The sequence below is a fragment of the Pteronotus mesoamericanus genome, unplaced genomic scaffold, assembly GCF_021234165.1.
Source record: "Pteronotus mesoamericanus isolate MK-2021 breed Mesoamerican mustached bat unplaced genomic scaffold, CSHL_Meso_final contig_123, whole genome shotgun sequence".
NCBI lineage: Eukaryota > Metazoa > Chordata > Mammalia > Chiroptera > Mormoopidae > Pteronotus > Pteronotus mesoamericanus.
This window is the reverse complement of record NW_026555049.1, coordinates 2,991,422-3,017,515: the sequence shown is the minus strand read 5'-3', so window position 1 is coordinate 3,017,515 and position 26,094 is coordinate 2,991,422. Positions and strand designations below refer to the sequence as shown.

Below are 26,094 nucleotides of genomic sequence, written 5' to 3'. Positions count from 1 at the left end.
GTCTACAGCCCTGCACACACTTTCCCCAGCAGGGAGTTTGAGAGCCTAAGAAAGGCATTCTCCACCCTTGGCCCAGGGCAGCGCCCACTGTGCCTCGGCTGCAGAACAGGCCTCTTGGATCAATCCTTGAGCCGCAAGAACTCCAGCTCCGGGTAAATGGAACTCTGTCCCCGTGTCTGGCCCAGCTTCCTGGACATACTCCTGGTCCCAACGCTTTGGGCTTCTGCTTTGCTGGGAGAGGCTTCAAACACCTCCAGAGGACTTGGGCCTTCTGTTCCAGAACCGAGTACATTCATTTTGCAGAGATGCATTTTGCAGGTCCCTGGCACGACTACAATCCTAGCACCTCTGTCCTTCCCTCTGCAAAGACTTCTAGGTAAGTCAGGAGCTGGCCTGGCACTCAAGTTCCAGCAAGTAAGGCCAAGCGGCTGCCGACATGAGCCAGGGGCAGCTGGTAGTTCAGAGGCTGCATTTCCTAAATGCCGTCGGAAGTTTACATGCAGAGGAGCACTTACTAGGCCAAAACCTTAAGGCCCAGTTATAAAAGTATACAAACTCTTCATTAATAATCAACTACATAACAGCAATGAAAGGTGTCTTGAAGCTATGTGACAGTGTATTTCCACTTTGGGAAAATGTTCCATTGATAGCATCATAAATAGAAAAGGTGTCACATCTCAACCTAGCGGGAGGTGCAAAGTCTGACAGAGACCCAAAAGGCTCTCTCTACTGGTAACAAGACTCCAATTTTAGAGACACTTGTGGAATCGGAATGAAATGATTTCATGAAATGGGGACAACATAAACATGCTAAATATTTCTTAAATCCACCACATTGGACTTATCTACATAGATATATGAGAAAGGGGCTCATTCTTACAGGACACAAAGAATTCATACACATACAGGTTACATAGAATTTCCTTCCCGCTCAGACAATGGAGCTCACAACCTCCTTCATGCTGATCCAGCAGAAATAGAATATGCTATTTTACTCACTTATTTTAACTTACTTTAACTGTCTGTCAAGATTTAAAATGAATATCTCATATGGTCAGCAATTCTACAGACAGAAATATATCTAACTCATTGCAACTTTGTTTGCAGCAGTTAAAAGATGGCCAAGAACTAATACTCATCACTAGGGGATGTTTAAATAAATTATGTTCCAGAAGGACAAATGGGGTCACACACATAACTGTCTTCTTGTATACACACTGAATTCCCTGAGAAAAACTGTGACCATGAATCACCTCAGGTAAGGGGGACAGGGTGTCTGGAGCTGGGAACGAGGGGCTTATCATCCCCTGTGTATTATTTGAATAGGTCATCCTTTTCCTATATTACCTACTCACAAAATCAACTTTACAGGAAGAACACGTGTGTTCTTGAAAGGAACAGTCTGCTGTCTTGCTGAGTATGGAGTACAGAAGCAGTGAGTATCATCTGACATTAAAAACACCCCTACCAGCTAATGAGCAAAATAGAATCACAGGCTCGGACACACGGAACAGACTGACAGCTGCCAGAGGGGTGGGGCCAGTTGGAGGCTGGCTGAAAGGTGAAGGGGTCACCCCAAACACACACGCGCGGCCCACAGGCATGGACCACGGAGTGGGGAGTGCCTGAGGGAGTTGGGGGACGCGCTGAGTGGAGGGGGCAAAAGGGGAAAAATTGGGACAATGGTAATAACATAAACAATATAATTTATTTTTTTTTAAGAAAAAAAGCAGAACAAATACAAAAACAAAACACAAAAAACCCTTACCCGTCTATCCTAGGAGAAGTCTACACAATGGGACCCCTTTTTCAATATGGCCTTTAATATCCAGAGAAATAGATTTAAGCAAAAGATAAAACTGAGTGGAGAGGAAGCAGCAAATACCCCAACACCGAAAGAACTCCGCCGGCTAATGGCGGGGGCGGGGTGGAACTCCGGAGTCCTTTCCAGGTACAAATGTTCTACAAAGATCTCTCTCAGCTCCAACATCTTCTGAATCCTCATCAGAAGAGCACTCAAGGTGATATAATGGAACTCTGAGTCATTTCCTCCAAGATTAAGTACTTTTTTCACTTGCTTCTTCCTTGATCTCAGGTGGAGAGAACTCTTGGACCAACCTTCTGATACTTCTGCTGTCAAGGCTACGTAGCTCTTTGCCCTAAATCTCCTGGGTACGCCAGTCCCTTTAATCACAAATACACCAATAATGTCCACGTTCGACTCTGGTCCCCTTCTGTCGTCGGCCAGCATGGCACTGTGAGACCCCCAGAGCCAGAGCGGCTCCGACACTCCCCTCCCCCTGCCTGAGCCATGCTTCCCCTCCTGTCAGGGCTACCTGCTGGAAAAGACACTTGCCAGATGTGGAAAACTTCACTATTACAAGATGAAAGGGCCAGCGTGCAAAGAGGTCAAACATTCCAGGGACTATGACTCAGGCCTCAAGCCCAGCAGAGTCCTGGAACAGGCGAAGCTCATAAAAATCATTGACCTCCCAGAAGTCCAGGAAGCAAGGCACAATTCGTCCATGTACCCTAGGAAGACAGGACAAGCCATGACCTGGATCAAAGAAAGTGACCTGGTCACGTTGCTAAGTTATTCACCTCCAGCAAAGAGAAGCTTGACAGGTTCTCCTCCTGGAATGCAGATACCATCAGCGCAGGAGCAGTGAATGCAATAACTGCGTGAAGACATGAACTTGTCCTTGAGGGGCATGGAGCAGGCTGCCCACGGGGCTGCTTTCCTCTCCCCTGGCCTTGCTTTCCTCTCCCCTGACCTCTGCCAGCTAAAATCTCAGGTATGAGAGAAGCAGAATTAATTCAATTATTGCTCAGTGATGCATTTTTATTAAGAAAAAAACCAAAAGTGGGAACTGTGCCTTGATTCTATCAAGCAGGCATTCTTGTGGGGCAGGAGGAGGAAAGAGAATGAAAGGTACGCGACTCAGAGACAGTTCTCATCAATACACGCATCACGGACCTCAAAGTGATACGCTGAGTGAAAGACGCCTGACCAAACAGAGCACATACTTCAGGACTACAGTTCTATAAATCACTAAGAAATTCAAACCAACATACGGTGGTGGAAAGCAACAGATCAGTGAGCTCGGGGCCGAGGGGACAGAGGCATAGGAGAGGGGTGCAAGGCCGTACAGGGAAATCTCTGGGGCTCATGGAGACGCGCTATCTTAATTATGGTGGTGATTTCATAAGTGGACCTATATGTCAAAACTTAACAAGCCTTATGTGTTAAAAGTGCAGCTTATCACATAACAATTACACTACAATAAGTTTTTTTTTTTCAAAGACTATTGTTCAAGCTAACAAACTGAACATTGAAATCCTCCTCAAAGTCATCTTGGTTCTTCTATTTCTTGCACACGATGTAATCAAACAGCTCTGATTGACCGTGAACCAGCACAAGATAAAATTCACAGAAGAAAACATGAAAAGCTGCAGCCAAACAGTCCTCTCCCCTCTCCCCTCGCCCCCAAATGCCTGCCTTCGGAGGCTCAGGTAAAGGGCTCATCCCCACTGCTCAGCTCACAACGCTGCCCCAGCTGCCGGCTGAGAGCCAGGCCCTGAGGGACCCTATACCCCGTGACCTCTGTACCCTGGCCACAACCGCACTCCCAACAACCGCTGGGGGAGGCCCCCACCTCCTACGCAGTTAGTGACCCCTTCAGAGAGTTAAAGCAGGAAAAGGCCGTGACAATGAGCATGCTCTTCTCTGGCCTCCAGAGATAATCCGTGGTGTCCAGCCCACGCCAGACAGGAAGAATTGGGCAGAAAGTGCCCATGAGGGTGACCTGATCAAAAAGATGCCCAAAGACACATATTCTGAAGGCCCTTAAGAAATGGCCTGAACTTGGTTCCAAGCTTCTCTGGCCTCTGTCTTACCTGCTGGGAAAGAAGAGGCAGCAGGAAAAACAATGACTGTCCTAAGCACTTTAAGCTATTCCACGCTTTGAGCCACACCTATTCTTTCTCCAGTGCCATCCCCCGGCCATCCCAGGAGCTCCCACCGGACCCCTGCCGCGGTCACCCACCCAGGTGGGAGCACGGTCCATTCGCCTGCGAGAAGCTCAGGCTTCTTCACCGCCACTCCGATGCCTGACATCCCATCTTCTGTCCCACCAGACACCAACACGCGCCAGCCCCCTTCCGGGACTTTTTCCGGCGGACTGTCAGGGTGCACTTACCTGGCCCATCTCCAGCCCCTCAGTGCTGGCCCTCTCATGGCCTGTCTGGGTCCCCCGCATGGACTGCTATATCCCTGACCTCTAACAACTGGCGAATCACATGCTACTGAACACCTCTGGTCTTCCTCTCAGGGTGGGGTCTCCCTGAAACCCTGTGTGCCAGAGGCTCCCGCTGCCTCTGCCCTGAGCAGTTCTTCCGGGGTTTGCATCAGCCTTGCTCCCAGAGGGCTGATCATCTACAAGATCCAGGAGCAGTCTTCAAAGGGGAAAGGATTACACATCACGGACAAGATGGGGGACAGGAAGAAAAGAAAAAGCCTTAATAACAACTGGGGAAACAATGGTTCTTAAGTTTTCTGTGCTCCAGACTGAGAAGAGCACCAACTTCTTTTCCCAGACAGTAGGCCATCCTTACCGTCTCCGAAACAAAGAAGACATGTTAGGTCTCGAAAAAATATAAATGGAAAGAGTTTCTGGATGTGTTGCTGTGGCAGCCAAAAACATTCCGAAGCCATCAAAAATTTCCCTCTGTCTCCCAGAGGAAATTCAGAGAAACTGAGAAGAGTGATAAGGAAGAAGAAAGGATCAGGCAGAGGGGTAGTGCACCTGCCCCCAGTTCCAATGGCTCAGCCTGCAGCCTCTTCACACTAACTTTCAGAGCCAAAGCATTTGTTACTGATGGCCTGCTTTTCCAGCGACACTGGAAGTTTTGAATATGGAAAGTGCCCAGCATCTGCCTGAAAGACATGGTCAGGGCTGTGGAATCCTACAAACAGGCACAGATTAGAAAAATTCTGGGCCGGGGCCCCTGCACAGGCCGTGGATTAAGCACTCTATCGCTAGACGCAATCACTTGCCACAGACATTTTGTGAGGGGAGCTGGGGACCGGTGACTGGTGGGAAGGCGAAAAGTGAAGACCAGTCCTAGAACGGGGCCCATCAACCCAGGGCCGAAGATCTCGGAGGCCCCGTGGGGCAGCGTTCCCAAGACCGGCCTGGGCAGGCTAAACCGGCCAGAGCTGAAAGCACCGGAGCTCTGGCCCCTGCTGACTAGAGAAGCCTCCCAGGGGGGTCGGTAGGCAACGTAGGGACCTGGGAGAACAGCAGGAGGGCGTCCCCAAGGAGAACTGGAGCGGGGGCAGTGATGGGCAGTGATGGGACGTCGGGGAGGGATCTGAAGGCTACTTTTGCTGACTTTCCCAGGGGGCTGGGAGTATCCACGAGAAAAGGAGAGCTCGGCCTCACGGACGCGGAGAAGGCGTGGGGAAGCTCTCGGGCACAGACACCTGGGGACCAGGAGGGCAGCGCCTAGCGTCACCCACAGGCCTGGATCTCGAGGCAGAACCTGAGTTCCTGGAGTCGCAGCGCGACGCCGGGACGTTGGGGAGCGCAAAAAAAAGAAGCGGCTGGCAGCCTGTGCCCGGTGGGAACTCGGGATTCGCGGGTTGCGGCCACGCGAACTCCGAGGGCTGCCTCCCTCCGGTTGGAAGGGAGCCAAGAACTCGAGGTGCGGAGGGTCGGGCTGTCTGCAGCCGGGAGGGATTCCCTCACCTGCGGAGCACCAGGAAACTCACGATCACCAGCAGCAGGAGTCCGAACGCGCGGCAGGGCCTCCGCGGGACACTCCACGTGGTCATCGCGCGTTCGCGCAGCGCGCACAGTCCAGGCTCCCGCTCCAGCCAGCACTCCTCCGCGCGCCGCGGGCTCGGCGCGGGGCGCGGCCCCGCTCCCTGGTCGCTCGGGCTACCGGGCGTTGGCCCGCGGCCCCGCCCCCGCACCGCAGGCCGGGCGGAGCAGGGGCGGGGCCTTCGTGAGGACGGCGGGCGGTGGATTCGCAGCTCCGCGACGTGTTCCCGGGCTTCTCCTGCCTGCTTTCCCGTGGTCTGGGAGGCACGCAAAGTTTCAGAAGCTGGTTTCCTGCACGTAATATGCAAACACGTGTAGGTGTAGAAGTACCGAGCGCGGGGTGCCCAGTCCTTGAACACGGGTTGAATGAGCGCGGAGGTCAAGTCACCCGCACCGCGCTGCGTTAGCAGGCGTATCAAAGGCGTCTGCAAAGCCAGCGCAAGCTCTTAAAACAGTTCCGAGCGTGAAGAGAAATAGTTTTGAAATAGTGACTTATGATGTGAAAGAGAACATTGTAAAATTTCCTTCAGACGTATTTAATGGCTGAGTGTGATTCATTGAATTATCATGGGGATGGGAATGCGGGCCTAACGGTGGGGTGGGCATCTTTGATTTCCACAAATCATTTCCTCGTCCTAACTCCCAGCACGTTTAAGTTTTTATTCAGATAAAAAAAAAATTCAGACAAAACCCTCACATTTTAGAAAAAAAGACGAATGAAATTATCTTATTCTAAATAGAATTATGTCACAAAGGACATTGTGTAATATTTGGACAAAACTTAGGCTTTATCACAAACCCAACATCCCAAGAACAAAATTCAGGTATTACTGAAAGAAAATGTAAAACATTTTCTAGGGAGGCTAATGTGTTTTCAGAGCATCAGGGTTTCTAGAAAAGATCCCATTGCATGTTTTAAAATCATTTCCTACACTTGTACGCAGTTTTGAACTTGTAAAGCTGATAGTAAGAAAATAGGATTTTGCTTCTCAGAACAAAAATACAATTTAGTGTGAAAGGTCCTTTTTCTAGCAGTAAGCAAATACTTAGTCAAGTAGCAAAAGTTAAACCAAGGAGAGGTAAAAAAAAAAAAAAAAGAAAGAAAGAAAGAAATGAACAGGGGTTGAGGGTGGGGGGTCTGCCGCAGTGAAAGAGGGAGGACAGGAGGGGCCTTGCACAGCCAGTTCCGACTGCCGGGCTGGGCCGGGCCGGGCCGGCCGGAGCCGCTCCGCGGGACCTGCGCTGAGGAGCCGTAGCTCCTGCTGAACACATTCTCCAAGATCATTGGTGCCTTTTCTTTATTTTTTAAAACATATAATTGCTTGATAGTTGTTAAGACTATGATGAAAATATTTTGGTATAATTTGGATAAAGTTTAGCGCATGAGACATATGGAACAAATGTCAATGGCTGACCCTCTTTCTACCTGTGGATGCCCATCCCAGACACACACCCCACCTTCACCCTCTCTGCTGGCGAGTCAGCGGTGCAGTTGATTAAACATCAGGGCATCCTTAAGTTATTGAAACAGGAACGGCCTCTCAACATTGTTTAAGCATTTGTAAAAACGTGGTAACGTGATCTACAAAACCGTGACGTGCTTAGTCCATTCTTGTGGCCTTTGTTTTTATTTATGTGAGAAAAATGTAAATAAGTGCTTCAAAAATAATGATTACCCCTTAACTTTCTGGGAAGTGCAGAACTATAGACACACCCTACTTGCTGTTTATGGACAGTTTTACTTTGTCTGGGCTTGATGCCAAGGAGAATGCTACAAAGATTGCATTAATCTGAGATGACTTTTGCTGAGGACCCTAGACTTTCAGTTTTTATAATATTAGCAAGATACTCTTGAGCTACTCCTTTCCAGAATGTTTAATGATCTTAACCCAAAGCAGAAAACGAAATACTCAAGTCCCTGGGAACAGAAGCCACAGTTTAAAAACTGGCCTGATGGGGATATACACAAAGAGACCTGGCAAGGTGTGTGGATGGGAAGGAATCCGGATACACGGGAGTCGCCTTCCCAGGCCACCTTTCTGCTCTCAGGGTTCTGGTATAGAAAAAGAAAAGAAATGCCCTTTAAAGAAAATGAAGCCATGTTGTTGTCGTCAGCCCGCCGCAGGAAGTCAGCGCTCCAACAGGCCCAGAGAGCAGGGTGCCTTTCCTGGGAGTCCGTGCACCCCCTAAGCCCTGGGGAATAGAAATGTACACCAAGAAGCACAGGGCAGAGAAAAAGCTGCAGTCATTCAGAATCAGTTCAGTGGACACACGCAAGAAAAATAACGCTATCCAACTAACCTCGTTGGCTGTTTTACTTTTTATTTTTTTGTAGGTACCAAATAGATTTATAGATCAGTTATTCATTCACTCACATATCTCATTTTTTTAGTGCACTGTGCTAATGCCTTATATGTAGTATATCTGAATTTTAGGAAACATTTGATAAAATTTCTCTTTAAGTCATGAGGACAAGATGCAGAATGTGGCTTCTGTGATAGTATAGTCATTCGGGCCCCTGGACCATGGTATAGCAACCTCTTCCTTCCATGTCCGTATGAACAGACGCTGGGCCAGCCCTCTCTGCTCACGCTCTCCTGCCCCTTTCCTCAGGGTTACAAGAGGAGGCCAGTTATGATGTGACATTGTTAAAGAGTCTTGAGCAAAGAAATTAAGAATAACGGAGGGCAATCTCAACCCATGACAAAAATGTAGGAAGTTCTGGAAAGATTTGATCTTGGAAAAAGAAGAAGGAAAACAGATACATGTTAAGATAGGTAGTATGAACAAAAAAACAAAACAACAACAACAACAAAAAAAACCTTTCATGGCCAAAAGCTTTAAAAAACAACAACGGTTTTTTAGGCCATTGCTAGCAAGAAAAACAACAACAAAAAACAGGTGCTGGGACTACAACATGAAACACCAGCAGCAGGGCTCTGGGGACGAAAAAAGGAGTTCTATGGAAAGTAACCTTGCAGGGTGATCTGATCATAAATTCCCAACTGGCCAGGTCACACCCCAGGCACATAGCTTTGTAGTAAAAGGATTATCTTTGCCGTAAGCAAGACCTGTCCATGGTTTCGGTGCATCTAGGTTACCACCTCTTTGAAATAAGCCGTAACCACCCTCAAGAGAGCACAGAGTCTTATTAACTGTCCTGGAATCTACTCCTCGCCTTGCTTTCTTGCACCTCATGTAATCGCCCTTGCATCCCCTCCTTAATTTCAAATGTGTAAAAGAAGCTTAAAGTGTCCATCTATAGATTTAATGCAACCCCTGTCAAAACACCAATGACCTTTTTCACAGAACCAGAACAAATACAGTGGTGCCTCGGTACTGGTTAACCCATTCCAGAACTCGTGAAGAGTGCCGAAATTGATGAGCAAGTGACAAATGAAGAAATGTTTTCTCTTGCTGGGTGGGGCCATGACCCATACAAGTTTTAGCAAGTGTGATGAGTTCTGAACAAGTGCCCAGTGCCGAAACATTTTTTTCTTGTCAAAATGCGACGAGTACAGGGCTTGACAAGTACTGAAGTCAATGGGTACCAAGGTATGACTGTATACAATAATATTGAATGTCAATTATAATTCACAATTTTTTTTTTAAAGCTGCAAAACTGTTATTCTCTGGAGCATTTGAGATCTTGCTCCCTGGCATATGTCATCAGTTTGGCTCAGATAAACTCTTGTAAAAATTCTCCACAGGTGTAGACATTTCTTACATCAACAATGAACATAGTCATCTGGATATTAATGCAAGGTTCCAGCATGCACTAATGTACGCAAACAATCTTTTGTTGGTTTTGCCCTGCAGTTGTCAATTGATTAACCTCTCTTGTCTCTTCTATCTACTTTCTGGCCCCCTGTAAATGAATTTAGGACATGTCAGAGTTTTCTCCTTATCAGTAGGCAAGTTTTCTCACCCCCAAAGATGTGTCAGTGGGACGGAAAGGGGCCTATGTACACTGGGGAAGGTGTACCGAATGTCATAGTCGGCCTTGGTAGCCTAAAAATATCATTTTTTATCCTCAACCATTGGAAAGCTAAAAAGCCAGAGATCTAATTCAACAGCATTTTATCTATTAAGAAGGAATCAGCAAATGTTTAATGACAGCTATATGTTAAACACTATTCTAGGTACTTGGATACATCCCTTTGAAACTTATATTCTAGCTGCAGAAGAAAGACAACAAAAATGAACAAATGAATGCATAAGTTGTAGAGTACGTTCAAAGATAATAAATTCCATAGGAAAAGAAAGTAGGTAAAGGAAGGCAGACAGGAGTGTGGTGGGAAGGGGCATGAACTGGAGAGGTCTTACTGAATGCTAATTGAACACAGACCTGGAAGAGGCGGGACTTAGCCAGGCACACCAACCTCTGGGGAAGGGCTCCTCGTGCAGAGAGAACCTCTAGTGCAAAGGCGCTCAGGCTGCGGCATGACACTGGGTTCCAGGAACCGCAAGGAGGTCCGTCCACATGGGAAGAGAGGGGAGGGCAAGGACTACAGGAGGTGGGGTCAGAGAAATGCAGGGGCCTCATCATGTAGGACCTTTCAGAGGGGTTTTGACCTGCATGAAATGTGGAGCCATCACAGGCTATGACATGATGTCAATTTTGCTTTAAAGATCGCTCGGGGTTCTGTGCTGAGAATCCCCAGGAGCAGGCAAGAGTGGAAGAAAGTGGAGCGGCTAGGAGGCTGCTGCGGTCATCCATGTGAGACCATGAGAGACGATGTCTCAAACCAGGGCGGCTACAGTGGAGGGCGTGAGACGTGTGGATTTCTAGAAATACTTTGGTAGCAAAGACAAGGATTGTTGTGATTCCTGAATTGTTTGCAGGGTAGGAGAAATAAAGAGGACTGAAGAATGACTTCAACATGCGGGGCCCGAGAAACTGAAAGAACTGGAGCTGCCCTTATCTGAGATGAAGGCTGTGGGGAACAGGTTCATAGGGGAATATCAGAAGCTCAGAGTGGGCTGACGGGGTTTGAGATATCATTGAGACTTCCAAGTAGAGATATCGTGTAAGCTGTTAAATCTACAAGCCTGCAGTTCAGGGGAGAGGGCTGGGATGGAGATGTAAATGTAGGAGTTGACACAGAGATGGTATCTAAAGGCATAATCCTGGGTGAGATTGTCCACACCAATGATGTGTGGATGGAGGAGAACCAAGGATGAGCCCTAGAGCACCCAATCTTGGGAGAAGAGGGGGAATCAGCAAATACAGATAAGAAAGAGCAGCCAGGAGGCAGGACAAAAACTCAGGAAGGATAGCATCCTGAACGCCAACGGGGAAAAGCAACTGAGGAGGGAGTGATGAGAAGCATTATATGCTGACAGGTTAAGGAAAGACTGAGGACAGACCACTGGATTCAGTAGACGAAGGTTTTAGGTGACTAGGGCGCTTGCGACTTGGGTGGAGTCGGGGACAGGATTGGGGAAGCTGACTGGAAGGCTTTGAAAGGGTGAAGGGGAACCTAGGAGTGAGTACAGAGAGCTCATTCAAGGGCATTTGCTGGAAAGGGGAATAAATAAGTGAGATGGCAGCTGGTGGCTCTTGACTCTGAGTCAAGGGTAGTGTTCTATTTTCATTTTTCGTTGAGATGGGAGAAACTATGCTTGTATGCCAATACTGATCGTGACAAAAAGTGAAAACGAGTGAGGTAGTAGAGACTTTGGAGAGTTTCCAGAGCAATATCCTTGACTATAGTTTTGACTGTTGACTAGGTGAAGTGGGTGGGGTCCGGGGACCGAGGAAGGACAGACTTCAGGCGTGAGCGGATGGGATCCCTTGAGGCAGCACTGCGTTCTCAGTGACAGAGCGACTGCTTAGGTTTATTCCAAATACAAACCCTGTAACTCTGTCATAAAGGAGACTGGGGCTTGTCGTTTGAATTTGTTCTTAATATTTGAATATTCACTTTCAAATGTAGGTATGCATTTGAGATGTGACATGAAGCAAACATTAAAATTTTATTGATAAGTTCAAGTAAAATAAAGAAATGATTATTATGAAAACTATGAATGTAATGTACAAAAACAATTAAGTTACCTTATGTCCCAGCAATTCTGCTCCTGGGTATATACCCAAGACAAATGAAAAGATATGTCCACACAAAAACTTGAACATAAATGTCTATAGCATCAATTATTCACAACAGCCAAAAAGTGAAAATAGCTCAAATGTTCATCAATAGATGAATGGATAAACAAACATGTGTATTATTCAGCCATAAAAAGGAATGAAGTACTGATACATGCTATATAGCGCAGATGAGTCTTATAAACATTATGCTAAGAGAAAGAAGCCAGTAGCAAAGGGCCACCTGTTACATAACACCATGTATATGAAATGTTCAGAACAGTGAATCCACAGCGTTGGATAGTAGATTGTAGGTTGCCAGTGGCTGGGGGAGGGGTCACGGGCCGTGACTTTCAATGGGCATAAGGTGGGTTTTTTTGAACTACAAAAGCATCCTGGACTTAGATGGTGGTGAGGGTTATACGCCTTGTGACTATACTATACTAAAAATCATTGAGCTGTAAATTTTAAAGTGTGAATTTTATAGTATATGAACTATTATCTTAATTTCAAATGCTTCTCAAGTGTAAAGCACTTCTATTAGTCTTTTTTCTATGTATAGAACAAAACATATTTGCTTTATATATTTTGAGGCTAAATTTTTAGGAACATACAACTCTAGAGCTATTGCACCTTTCACAAGAATTGAATTTTTATCAGTCCTACTAACCCTCCATATCTAGTAACACCTTTTGTTGTTCAGTGTACTTGCCTGATATTAATATGGTGACCCCTGCTTTCTTTGGTAAGAATTGCATGGTGTAGTTTTTCTCCTTCAATCATTTTGTGTTCTTCTGTTAAAGGATACATCTCTCTTACAAATGTATCTCTTATAAAACCTATATTTAGGTGTTTTTAATTGTGTCTAACCACTTTTACTTTTTAATTAGAGGGTTTAGTCCATTTACAAAATTTACTGTGGTTGCTGATATATTTGTATTTTTTTGTACTATCTTAATATGTGTTACCTATATGTACCCATTTTTCTACATCTTTATCTTCTACTCTCTTTTACCCTTTATTAGAGGTTTTGTGTGATTTTTAAAAATTCTATTTATCTCCTTTTCAAAGTTGCAAGCATTTATGTACATTCTTTTAACAGTCAAGCTAAGTTTATCAACATGCACATTCAACAGCCTAAAATTCACACCTGAGCTTTACAGGAGGCTCAGGTCACTTTTTTTGCTGTCACATCCCTCCAGCCTTAAATGACATTTTCCTTTCATCTAACAACTTTATAGCGACTTTAACCTCAAAGTGGCTATTAGTTTATGTTTATTGAATTAATCTTTAATGTACTCGCATACTTGTCAGCATCCTTTCTTTGCTTCACGTTCTTTCTTCAATCTCAGACCTTCCCTCTGGGGTCATTTTCTTTCCACTGACAGCACATTCTTTTTTTTTTTTTTTTAATTGATAAATCATGTTTATTCTATTACAGTTGTCTCAAGTTTTACTGACAGCACATTCTTTAGAACATCTTTTCTCAACTGGGGTTTCCTGAGAGATTAAGTTGTAATGCCTTTAGGCACCCATGGTCTGTAATGAATCAACTCCTCTAATGTGCAGCTAGAACAATCCTATAACAAACTAACCCTTTGCATTCGAGGGGCCGCCACGCAGACCACCCACCTGGCTGTGGGCAGATTAAGAGACTTCAGGCCAAGGTGGAGGCATAGGTAAATATGCTTCTCCTCTGCGCACAGCTACAGCAAAAATTACAACTAACTACAAAACAAACATCACCCAGAATCATCAGCAAATCAAGCTCTATGGAAGTCTGACAACCAAGAATTTTTAAAAATCACATTCATCCAGATGGGGGCGTTTTCTACAATAGGCCATGCTACTAAGACAGGGAGTCAAAGCAGCTCTACCTAATACACAGAAACAAAACACAGGGAGGCTCCCAAATAGAGGAGGCAAAGAAATATGGCCCAATGGAAGAACAGAACAAAACTCCAGATAAAGAACTAAATGAAATGGAGATAAGCAACCTACCAGATGCAGAGTTCAAAACACTGGTGATCAGGATTCTCAAAGAAATCATTGGGTACTGCAACAGCCTAAAATAGACCCAGGCAGAAATGAAGGTTGCATTAAGTGAAATAAAGAAAAATCTACAGGTAAACAACAATGATTGGGATGAAGCCGAGATTCAAATCAATGATTTGGAACATAAGGAAGAAATAAGCATTCAACCAGAACAGCAAGAAGAAAAAAAATTTTTTTAATGAGAGTAGAATAAGGAGCCTCTGGGACATCGCTGAACATTCCAACTTCCAAATCATATGGATGCCAGAAGGAGAAGAGGAAGAGCAATAAACTGAAAACTTATTTGAAAAAAAATGAAAGAAAACTTTCCTAATTTGGTGAAGGAAATAGACATACAAGTCCAAGAAGCACAGAGAGTTTTAAACAAGTTGGGCCCAAAGAGGCCCACACCAAGACATATCATAATTCAAATGCCAAAGGTGAAAGATAAAGAGAGAGTCTTAAAGCAGCCAGAGAAAAGCAGAGGGTTACCTACAAAGGAGTTCCCGTAAGATTGTCAGCCGAATTTTCAAAAGATACTTTGCAGGTTAGAAGAAACTGGCAAGAAGTATTCAAAGTAATGAAAAGCAAGGACCTACAGTCAAGATTACTCTTTCCAGCAAAGCTATCACTTAGGATGGAAGGGCAGATAAAGAGCTTCCCAGACAGGGTAAAAAGTGATGAACTCCTCATCACCAAGCCATTATTATCTGAAACGTTAAAGGGAATTATATAAGAAAAAGATCAAAACTGTGAACATTAAAATGGCAATAAATGCATAACTATCAACTGAATCTAAAAAACAAACTAAGCATCTAAGCAGAACAGGAACAGAATCGTAGGTATGGAGATCACTTGAAGGGTTATCAGCTGGGAGGGGGAAGAGGGAGAATAGGGGAAAAGGTGCAGGGATTGAGAATTACAAACTGGTAGGTACAGAATAGAGAGGGCCGTGTTAAGAATAGTATAGGAAATGAAGTAGCCAAAAAAATGGGAGTGCCAGGTAGAGGGGGACAAAGGGGGAAAATCGGGATAACTGTAATAGCAAAATCAATAAAATATATTTAAAAATAAAAATAAATTTAAAAAACTATTCCCTGAAACCATTTTTGGTAAGATCAAATTCTTTTATGGAACCCAGCTGAGAAAGGCTGCTTCAGAATTTCCTTCCTCCAACGGGATGTTTTGATGATAAAATCTCTTGGTCTTTTATTTGTATTTTGTTTTCTTTTCCTTGAAAGGCACTTTTACTGGGTAAGGGATTCTAAGCTATGAGCATTTTTCTCTAAGCACACTAGTAAGATATATTCTGGACAGTAGGCTTGTATTTACATTCAGGAAAGATTGAAATGGGTATGGAGCTGAGGTATGATAACAAATGAAGAGGGAGACATATATTCAAATACCTCTTTAAACTTTGGTTTTTCCATTTACAAAATTGATACTTGCATGATGGTTAAGTTTGCAAATGACATATCTATTGCATCTAAACTACAATACATTTCCATGATCTTCATGATTATTACCTCTGGTTTTCTCTATTAGTGTATAGTTTGCCCATAGATTTCATGGGCTGGAATCTAGAGCCCTGGAGAATAAAGTTGTATGCAGGAATTGTGTAAAATACACGATAGAATTCTCGTCTAGTAAACCAGCCATTCAGATTAGGGGAGAGAAGATAATCTGACTTCATCCTCATCCCAAACAGGGAGTTTTCTTTTTCCCTTTGGACAACCAGATTATTTGTTACATTTCTGGAAGCTTTTAGGCACTATTTTTAACAAGGTCATAGCATTTTGTTATAGTGTATTGGCGTGAATTTCAACCCAATGCTATATTTTGATTATAAGAATGTGATTAGTTTTCAAAGCTGTCATTTGAAAAACCTGGTTCGGTTGGTTATTCATGTCTGTGCGTCTCATCTCACTGACATCTGCCCATGAGCAGTAAGAGCTTTGATGATACCCAGATGGCCGAGGAGTAGGAAGGCACAGAGTGCTCAGTGTCAGGCTTTGCTTTTGCACAGAACCAAACAACCAGATTTCCATTCCTTTTCTGATTGGATGTGATGCACCAGGTCACCTTGGAGACACTCAGGCTACAGGGAAATGCCTGGAGACATCGTTCACTCTCCTCAGTGTTTCTCCTCTCTCTCTCTCTCTCTCTCTCTCTCTCTCTCTCTCTCTCTCTCACACACACACACACACACACACACACACACACACACACACACACAGCCCAGGAGCTTGCCAGTCAGCATATACCACACCCTGGCATGGAGAGAGCAGTAATTCTTACTTTCTCTTGCACCAGAGACCCTTCACTTTCTCTCAACTAAGTATTAAAAAGCAGAAATTAAACATGGTTTTATTGTATTCTTATCTGTCTATAGGCACATTAATTAGAGAATAAGATCATGCTAAAGATTAAGCTTCAGGTAAATCAGTCACTGAAGATTTGAAGACTTTTTAAAGTCTTAAAAGTAGACATCATATGGATGTACTACAACATTTATAACAATTTCCCTATTCAATGTTATTTTCACGTATTTGCTACTGTAGACAACCGTGTGTTTGATATTCTAGCCGTAAGTCCTCCTCCTGGAAACTGCTTGTAGATGGATTCCAACAATCCATAACAAAAAATGGTATGGCCTAGGGTTAAAGCTTCGGTTTATCTGTAGTTTGGATGTATGAACCGCTCTTGCTTCTTTCAAACAGGATGATCTAGGAAGAAAAAGAAAATCTAACGTAAGAAAGCCTATTCAATAGAGGATGAGATAAACACTACAATTTGTATTCTGAGGGTGAAGGCAGATCTGAGTATTTATGACACATAGAGAAAGGGGTGGGGGTGACTCACCTCATTGTCTTCTGGCTGAAGCCAGGCACCAGGAAGGTAAAGCGTTTGCTGTGGTCCAATATGCCAATATCGCCCAAGGTTACGTCCATTGATGAACACAAACCCATAGCTCCAGTTCTGGAAAAGGATGGAGACTTGAGACATGGAAACAGATTCACACTGGGAACGTTAAATTTAAGGCACTTGTGGAGTGAGAACAAATAGAAACAATCTCAGAGAGACCAGGGTGACAACTAAGTGGGGGCTGGGGAGGGGGGATTGAGCAAAAAGGACTCATAGACATGGACAACAGTGGTGTTTTGGAGGGTATAAGGGGACTAAATGGTGATGGAAAACATACAGTTCAAACTAAGGCAGATGCTTCATGGCACTGAAAGTGAAAGTGAGTTTACAATGGGATATGTTCTAGAAGTTTTACCCTCCTGTTCCTGGTCTAGGGATGACAGAGAAAACATGAACCAACTTTTTAATGCCAGTGTTGTTATTGTTCCTGCCCTATGATAGATAAAAGTACATATTTTTTAAAAGCAGGTCTTTTGCTTCCAGAAATAAGTACTAAGTAATGCGGATGAACACTACTGCTGAGAGCAGCTATAAAAGCTACGTGGCTTTTAATTTGCTTCAATACAGTGAAGAATTACAGGACCAAGGTCTAGGAGAAGAAAACTGAGAGACAAGGAGAAATTGAAGCAGTTCTTCCACTACAGACATCTGCCTATTCAGGAAGAAGTAGCTGCAAAACTGAGCAGGACCTTTCATAGCCTCACAAGTTTAGAGGAACAAAAGTAGACACCAGGGAACCTTATTAAATAATGTACAGCCTGGGTTAGGAACCTGAGAGTCTACACCCTAGGAGAAAAGTAAACTAGAAATAGTCTAGTCATTGGAGGGAAGCCTTGATTCAAATCATTTCAGTCTGTAAATGTAGTAGGTCCCTAGTCACCTACAGAAGTGGGTGTTAATTGTCTGACATCTTAGGCCTTGAATTATTTCTATTACTTTTCATAAAGTCTGGCACTCAGTGAAAAAAATAACTAAGCAGTTGGTGAGGGAGACAATATAATAAAAACAAAGAGGAACAAGAGACAACAAAAGTAGATGCACAGATGATACAGATAATGGATTTATAAGGCACAGGCTTTGAAACAACTGTGAATAAATTGGTATATACAAAGAGATAAAAGATAAGACTTAGAACTTTGACAGAGAAGTGTAAACTATTTTTTAATAAGAGGCCATAGTTTATTATCAATAAGACAAGAAGTCACAAGTGTTGAAGAGATTGTGAAGAAAAGGAAATACTTATGCGCTGTTGGCGGGAATATAAACTGGTGCAGCCACCATGGAAAATGGTATAGAGATTCCTCAAAATTAAGACTACAGCTACCATGTGACCTAGTAATCCCTCTTCTGGGTGTCTATCTGAAAAGTTTGAAAACATTTATTCATAAAGATATATGCACCTTTATGTTTGCAGCATTATTCATGGTAGCCAAGACAGGGAAACAACCCAAGTGTCTTTCAATGGATGACTGGATAAAGAAGATGTAGTGAATATATAATAGAATAGAACACTACTCAGCCATAAAAACATGAAATACTGCCATTTTCAAAAACGTTAATGAATTTGGAGAACATCAAGCTGAGCAAAGTAAGTTAGGTAGAAAAGAATAAAAATCATATAATTCCACTCATATGTGGAATATAAAACAGAAAATATCAAATAAGCAAACAAACAAAAAAAGACAAAAAATAAACTCATTGACAAAAAAAAAATACGGTTGTTGCCAGAGGGGAAAGGGGGTAAGGGGAGGTAGAGAAGAGCGAAGGGAATCAAATATATGGTGATGGAAAAACACTAAAATTTGGGGGATGAGCATGCAATACAGGATACAGATGATGTATTATAACATTGTACATATTAAACTTATGTAATGTTATTAACCACTGACATCTCCATAAGTTTAATTAAAATTTTTACAAACAAAAATGGTTATAGTTATAGAATAAAAATATAGAACTAAAAAATGTAATAATAAAAATTAAGAATTTAGCAGATGTTTTGAATAGCAGATTAGATAAAGCTAAATAGAGACTATAGATAATTACTTAGCTGAATAATAAGAAGAAAAGAAATTTTCCAAAATTAGGCTCAGAGGGGGAAAGAAAGAGGAAAAAAACACAAGACAGAAAGGGTATAGCAAAATGGTCTAACATATAAAATTATAGTCTCTGAAATACTCTAGTTAAAAGGCAAAAATTACTGGACTAGATTTTAAATAAAGAACTTAACTTATATGTTGTGTATAATAAAATCACCTAAAATATAAAGGCATTGAAAATAAAAGACAACAATGAAAAATATAATAAGCAAATATTAAATAAAAGAAAGTTGCTATAGCCCTATTAATATCAGAAAAAAATTGACATTAACACAAGAAGCCTTTACTAACAATAAATAGGAACATCTCCTGATGATAAAATTTTATATGAATGTATGAATGTATGTATCAAATATAGAGAAACTAAAAGCAAAGATTCAAAAATAGTATATGAGCAACATTGATGGAATAATAGGAGAAATAAAATTCACAGCCATAGTGGTAAGTTTTTATACAGTGCTTCAACACTAATAAACAAAGCTAACAGGAGTCAAGACATAAAACATTTAAAAGAAGACGATTAACAAAATTGAACTAATTGACATGTGTAGAATATTAATCTAACACAGGCAGAATATATATCCTCTTTCCACAATTCATCAGAATCTTTATAAAATTGACCATAAATTGGACTAAACAAATGTTAACTTATTTTAAAGTTCTCAGGCCACAGTGCAATTGAACAAGAAATTGATAACAAAATGATACCATAAAATGTCCTCAATAATTTTTGATAAGCTTATGGATGCAATCAAATACATGCATAAATGAAAACAGCCTTTTCTTTATTTAAAAGAATAAAGATTAAAATCAGTTATCTGATTGCATATTTAAAGAAATTATAAGAACAAAGCAAGTAACTCCTGCAATAAAAGTTGAACAAAATAATAAAGTTAATGGCAGAAATTAAACAGAAAGAAATATATAATATTGTAACAGTCACAGCCAAACACTCATTTTTTTTTAACAATTAATAAAATGATAATGTTCTACTGAGACTTATTAAGGAAAAAGAAATGTTATTACAGATGTTTCAGGCATTAAAAATGAACAATTTAAATACAATATATTTGAAAATCTAGGTTAAATGGAAAAAATCTTAGAAAATGTATTTTATTTAAACTAACTTTTAAAGAACCAGAAAATCTAAAGAGTACTTTGATCTTGAAGGAATTTTATCCACACTTACAAATTTTACCACAAAGAAAATGGCTCTAGATGCTTCCCTTGATGAAATCTACCAAATGCTTAAAAAATAATACCAATCTTACACAAATTCTACTTCTCAAATAATTTATGAAGGCATTAAACCTTGGTAACAAAACCTGGCAAAGAAGACTCCTGGTCAAGATGGAAGTATAGATAAACGTGGTACTTAAGTCCTCCCACAACCACATCAAAAAATACAACTAAACTACAGAACGACCATCATTTAGAACTGCCTGAAATCTAGCTGAATGGAAGTCCTACAACTAGAGATTTAAAGAAGAAGCCACATCAAGACTGGTAGGAAGAGCAGAAACATGGAACAGGCTGGTCCCACACTCACATGTGGCAGTTTAAAATTGGGAGGGATATCTTGGCTGTGGAGGTGCCCCCTAAGAGCAAGGGGTCCCAGCCCTACACCAGACCCCCCAGACCAGGGTTCCAGTGCCAGGGAGACAAGTTCCCGTAACTTCTGGCTGTAAAAATCAGCAGGGATTGTGGCTGAAGGAGACGAAGAGATTCCGGGGTCCCAGGCAGTTTTTTTTAAAGGGCCCACACAGGAACTTACTCAGACTCACTGGCTCTGAGCTCCAGCACTGGGGCAGCAGCTTGAAAGGAACCAGGGACATAAGTATTGGAACTATATTGTCTGGCATCAGGGAAAGAGCTGGTTGGGGGCAGTTCTCTGCCAGACAAAGGTGCTGGAAGAGGCCACTGTTCCTTTTCTAAGACCTCTACTCTCCACAGAGCTGACAGGTGGGTGCTGTATCTGAGCCTTCGACTGTCTGATTTATGTTTGTCCCACCCTAGGGATTCCCTGAGAACCCCCAGCACTCAACTTGTAGGCTCAATGGAGCCATTTTCAGTGGCTTTTCCATACAACTGGCCTTGCTCACCTCATACTTCAGACATTCCTGAAATCTCTCAAACAAGCAGCATCTGGCCCCTGGGTACCCTGTACCTCTAGCGAAGTGGCCCCATGCCTGGCACTAGCAGCAGCCAGCCTTGGGTTGAAGATTGTCCTCTTCTGGGCACCTCCAAGCCCAGCACAAGTAGAGACATCTACAGATGACTCTGTAGCTTGTGCCGATGGCCCCAGGCAGGGCACTAGCAGGGGCTGACATTGAACCTCCTAGGAGGTCCCAGAGCCAGTGCCCCAGGTGGACAGCTTCAGACCACACTGGATTACCACCCTATGGCCTCCACAAGTGACACACTCAGAGGGCAGACCCAGTGAGCATCAAGCCCCACTGAAGCTGTAGGGTCGACTCCAGCACAGCAGCTCCTCTGTTGTAGTTGCAGCTGATCCTTGGAGCTAATTAGCCTAGGAGTCAATCCCTTCCAGGCACACCAACAGCAATCAAGGCTCTACTGCAATAGGACAGTGCACACAGCCCACACAGGGGCACACCTGGAGCACCCAGCTCAGGTAAGTTTGGAAGGTTGTGCCACTGGGCCCTATAGGACGTCTACTACACAAGGCCATTTTATCAAGTTCAGGAGACATAGCAGCTCTACCTAATACATAGAAACAAACATAGGAGCAGACAAAATGCAGAGACAAAGACAGAGGTACCAAATGAATGAGCAGGAGAAATCTCCAGAAAAATAACTAAATGAAATGGAAGCAAGCAAACTACCAGATATAGAGTTCAAAACCATGGTTATGAGGATTCTCAAGATACTCATGGGGAACTTCAGAAGCATAAAAAAGGACATAAAAACTATACAAAAGAACCAGTCAGAAATTAAGGATATACTAACTGAAATGAAGAATAGTTTATAGGGAATCAACAGTAGAGTAGATAATATCAAGAATCAAATCAATGATTTCGAATAGTAAAAACACCCAATCAGAACAGCAGAAAGGAAAATAATCCAAAAATATGAATACAGTATAAGGAGCCTTTGGCACAACTTCAAGCATACCAACATTTGCATCATGGGGGTGCCAGAAGGAGGAGAGAGAGCAAGAAATTGAAAACCTATTTGAAAAAATAATGACATAAAACTCCCCTTACCTGATGAAGGAAATAGACATACAAGTCCAAGAAGCACAGAATGTCCCAACTAAGATCAACCCAAGGAGGCCCACACCAAGATACATCATAATTAAAATGCAAAACGTTAAAGACAGAGAAAATCTTGAAAGCAGCAAAAGAAAAGCATTAGTTACTTACAAGGGAGTCCCCACAAGAATCTCAGCTGACTTTTCAACAAAAACTTTGCAGGACAGAAGAGAGTGGAAATAAATATTCAAAGTGATGAAAAGCAAGGACATACAACCAAGATTATTCTACTCAGCAAAGCCATCATTTAGAATGAAAGGACAGACAAAGAATGTCCCAGACAAGAAGCTCATCACTCTCAAACCAGTAGTATAAGAAATGTTAAAGAGTTTCTTTAAGAAGAAGGAAAAAAAAAGATCAAACATATGAACAATAAAATGGCAATAAATATTTATCTATCAACAATTTAATCTAAAAATCAAAATAAATGAACAAGCAATACATAAACAGACATAGATACAGAGAACATTCTAATATTTGCCAGATGGAGAGGGATTGGGAGAATGGGTGAAAAAAGGTGAAGGGATTAAGTAGCACAAATTGGTAGTTACATAATAGTCATTAGGATGTAAAGTACAGCATAGGGAATATAGTCAATAATATTGCAATAACTATGCATGGTGTCAGATGGGTATGACATTTATCAGGATGATCACTTAGTAAATTATATAATGTCAAATCATTGGAGTGTATAACTGAAACTAACATAATGTTGTATGACAACTATAATTGAAAAATAAAAAATGATTTAAGAAAAAACTTGACAAAGATATCTCATTTGTGAACATAAACAGAAAAGAAGACTTAATTATTTTTTAACAGCCAACCACTCAAAATAATAAACTTGGCTACCAACAGTAAAATGGTTAAATAAAATATTAATCTATTCATAAAATGAAATCCTATACAACTGTGAAAATGAACAACATCACTAAATGGTTGAATCCACAACGTTGAACAAAAGGAACCACATTAAAAACAAAAGACATGCTATTATTTCAATTTAGATGATGTCAAAAGAGGAAACACTAAATTAGTGTTAGGAATGGTTTCCTTTCAGGGAGAAGGAGAGGCAGTCACCGGGAGGCAGACTGTCGACAGTATTTTTTATCTCAATGGTAATTATTTGGTGTTGACTTTGTGATATTTATTCAACTCTACATTCATCTTTTGTGTATCTATGTTATCTATGTGTGTTTATACATAAAAAGATATAGGAAGTAAAAATCCCTCCCCTCTCCCCCAAAGAACAGCAATTTGCAAAATATAATTGATGAAATGATCTCATTGGTGATAAAAGTAACTGTGTATATGTTTTGGCAAAATTATATGTGAAATCACACAAATTGTTAGTAGTGCTTAGTTCTAAGAAGTTGAGAGTAATTAGAATGAGGTGAATTTGAAGGAGAGCTTCCACCATTTGTTCTCTACATCTTTTTATTATTTGAGTTTTTCCATTGTGTTTTGAAGTATTACTTTTTCATCACTAAGAATTTTAATGTGGATAGGAAGATAATCAGATGTTATATTATGAAACACAAGGAATTTACTGAAATTACAAGGAAAGTAGTTTATAAAAGACAGGTTTTACTGGAATCTGCAAAGTTTCTGAAAAAGGTAGTTTTTTTGTTTTTGTTTTTGTTTTTGCAATTACAGTACACATTCAATACTATTCTGTATTAGGTTCTGGTGTACAGCACAGTGGTTAGACAATCGTGTACTTTACAAAGTGGTTCCCCATTGTTTCAAGTTCCTGCCTGGCCCCATTCCTAGTCATTTCAATATTATTGACTGTATTCCCCATGTGGTACTTTCCATCACTGTAACTTGAGATTTGTACTTTTTAATCCCTTCACCTTTTCCACCCAGCCCTCAACCCCTGCCCTGTTCCGGCAAGCATTTGGAAAATGGTAACTTGAAAATACTGGAACACGTGGGATGGCTTAGTAGGCAGGGAGGAAGAAAGGAAAGTATTCTGGCCAGGAACACTACTGCTTTGCTTAAAGACTCATTAAGAAAGAAGAGGTGTAACGAAGAAAAACAAACAAACAAAAAGAAATTTTTTCAAAAAATTTTTAAAGGGAAAGAAAGACTAGATGTTTGAGACACCAGACCAAAGAGAGCTCGCACTCACCGGGAGTTTCAGGAAGGTGTCCTTAGGCACAGAACCGGCCTTCAGGGTTCCAAGGTAGAAGGCAGGGCCCTGGTGGCTGTTTGGGACCGGCCGCCAGGTGGCAGAGCGGAGCCTGGAGAAAGGGTCACGCCTTGAGGGAGAGGAAAGCCCTTCCCCATTCCAGTCCCAGTCCTGACCCCTGACGTCCCGTGCAGGAACCAGGATTCTGTTTCAGCGGGACAGATCAGGCTAGAAGCAGTAAAATTAGAGCCAGGAGACTTGTTCTAGGACAAGTCCTGATTCTACAGTACTTTACAATGCCGAGCAAATCACTTTAGCTCCCTGAATCTTGGGCTCTTGATCTGCAAAGTGAAGGGTTTGAAATCTCTGAGTGCCCGATCCTTCTGAGTGTCTTCTGGGAGTAAGTGGGAACACACCTCTCGAAGAAGCTCATTTTCATTTCCAGAGAATAGATTGTGAAGCCCTCCAGGGGAATGTTGTTGATGGTAACAGGTCCAGTTAACCCTGCAGGTGGGAAGGAGGAAAGAGGACATGATTGGCATTGGGTGTCCTCCGTGCCTGGGACAAAGCAACGAGGCTGCATACGCCTTGCGACAAGGGTTCAGCCACAAAGGCAAAGCCTTGTCTGACTCACTGTGACCGAAGGTTTCTTGTGTGGATTCATACCACCAAGGAGGTGGTCTACTTAACCTCAGAGCTTTTCCTGAGATTCCCGGAAGAAGCCCAGCCCTGCTCCAAGATGAGCCAGTGCCCAACATGACTGCCCCATGTCCCTGCCCTGGAGAACTGAAGGGGGCGAGACAACTAAGAGGAAAGGAATTTGTATCTTTGGTCCTAGAACCCAAGTCTCCCACTGCCTCCGTGGCTCCTTTTTTCCTCCCGGCACCACACAGCCCCAGTCTTAGGGTCAAGTAGCCACGAACAGAGGTTACAGCCCGTTTCTTAGGCCTGAGCTCACCTTTCTGCTGAGCTTGAATTCTCCATGAAAAATTTATTCGTCCTTGATTCTCCACCAGGATCCTTAGAAGCTGACACCCCTGTTTGGGATAGACCAGTGACGGGAGCTACACAAGTGTGCAGGGGTTTTACTGTAGAGCCCGCCCTTTTCTCTGAGTCCCAGATGGAAAGGCAAGCCAATGGGAGGGGAAGTGGTGCCAGAGCGCAGCGGTCCTCCACCTCTCAGGGACCCTGTGCGTCCCTGTTCCACACTCAGTCTCTCCTGCCTTCCGCTGGTCTGCCTTAGGGAAGGCAGAGAGCCTCGGCTGTGCCTTTGGTAGAGACCTGACCAGTGGCTGATGGTTGGCTCTGGGCTTTCCCACGGAAGCAGAAGCAGCACAGTGTGCTGCCGCTCCTGATGCATCTGGACCTGGGAGATGCAGCTGTGCTCCAGACACTTCCTGCTGGAACCCTAAGTGAGAAGCAACCCTCAGGGGCAGTGGCAGAGAAAAGAGGCAGTCTATGTCAGAAGCAGGCTGTGTTTGCATTCGAGTTGGAGGTTAGGGCACCTTCTAGACTCTTGAATTACATACCTTGACTTTAGGAATGTTCACGTTCTGACTACCACCATCCAGAATTCCTATTCTTTCTTTATTCAAAAATACCTGCAAGAGAAGAGCTGGTGTCAAACTTCTCTAGACAATTAGGCCCGTCTAATGAAGGGAGGAGGGAGGCTCTGGTTCAGGGAGGAGGTCACTGTAAAGGAAGGGACTGGCCT

The 26,094-nt window shown here is 42.7% G+C and overlaps 2 protein-coding genes across 2 annotated transcripts in view; both read right to left on the bottom strand.

The window, feature by feature from the left end:
- Nucleotides 1–5,836, bottom strand: part of GLB1L2 (galactosidase beta 1 like 2) — a 41,221-nt gene extending 35,385 nt beyond the window's left edge. The window contains exon 1 of the mRNA XM_054587490.1: nucleotides 5,751–5,836. Within this exon, the coding sequence (XP_054443465.1) occupies nucleotides 5,751–5,836 (86 nt within the window). The remainder of the gene's footprint in view (nucleotides 1–5,750) is intronic.
- Nucleotides 5,837–16,440: 10,604 nt separating this feature from the next.
- Nucleotides 16,441–26,094, bottom strand: part of GLB1L3 (galactosidase beta 1 like 3) — a 38,429-nt gene continuing 28,775 nt past the window's right edge. The window contains exons 15-20 of the mRNA XM_054587480.1: nucleotides 25,910–25,981; nucleotides 25,339–25,417; nucleotides 24,797–24,884; nucleotides 24,381–24,492; nucleotides 16,810–16,926; nucleotides 16,441–16,673 (exon numbers count right to left, since the gene is read on the bottom strand). Of these exons, the coding sequence (XP_054443455.1) occupies nucleotides 16,608–16,673; nucleotides 16,810–16,926; nucleotides 24,381–24,492; nucleotides 24,797–24,884; nucleotides 25,339–25,417; nucleotides 25,910–25,981 (534 nt within the window). The 3' untranslated portion in view covers nucleotides 16,441–16,607. The remainder of the gene's footprint in view (nucleotides 16,674–16,809; nucleotides 16,927–24,380; nucleotides 24,493–24,796; nucleotides 24,885–25,338; nucleotides 25,418–25,909; nucleotides 25,982–26,094) is intronic.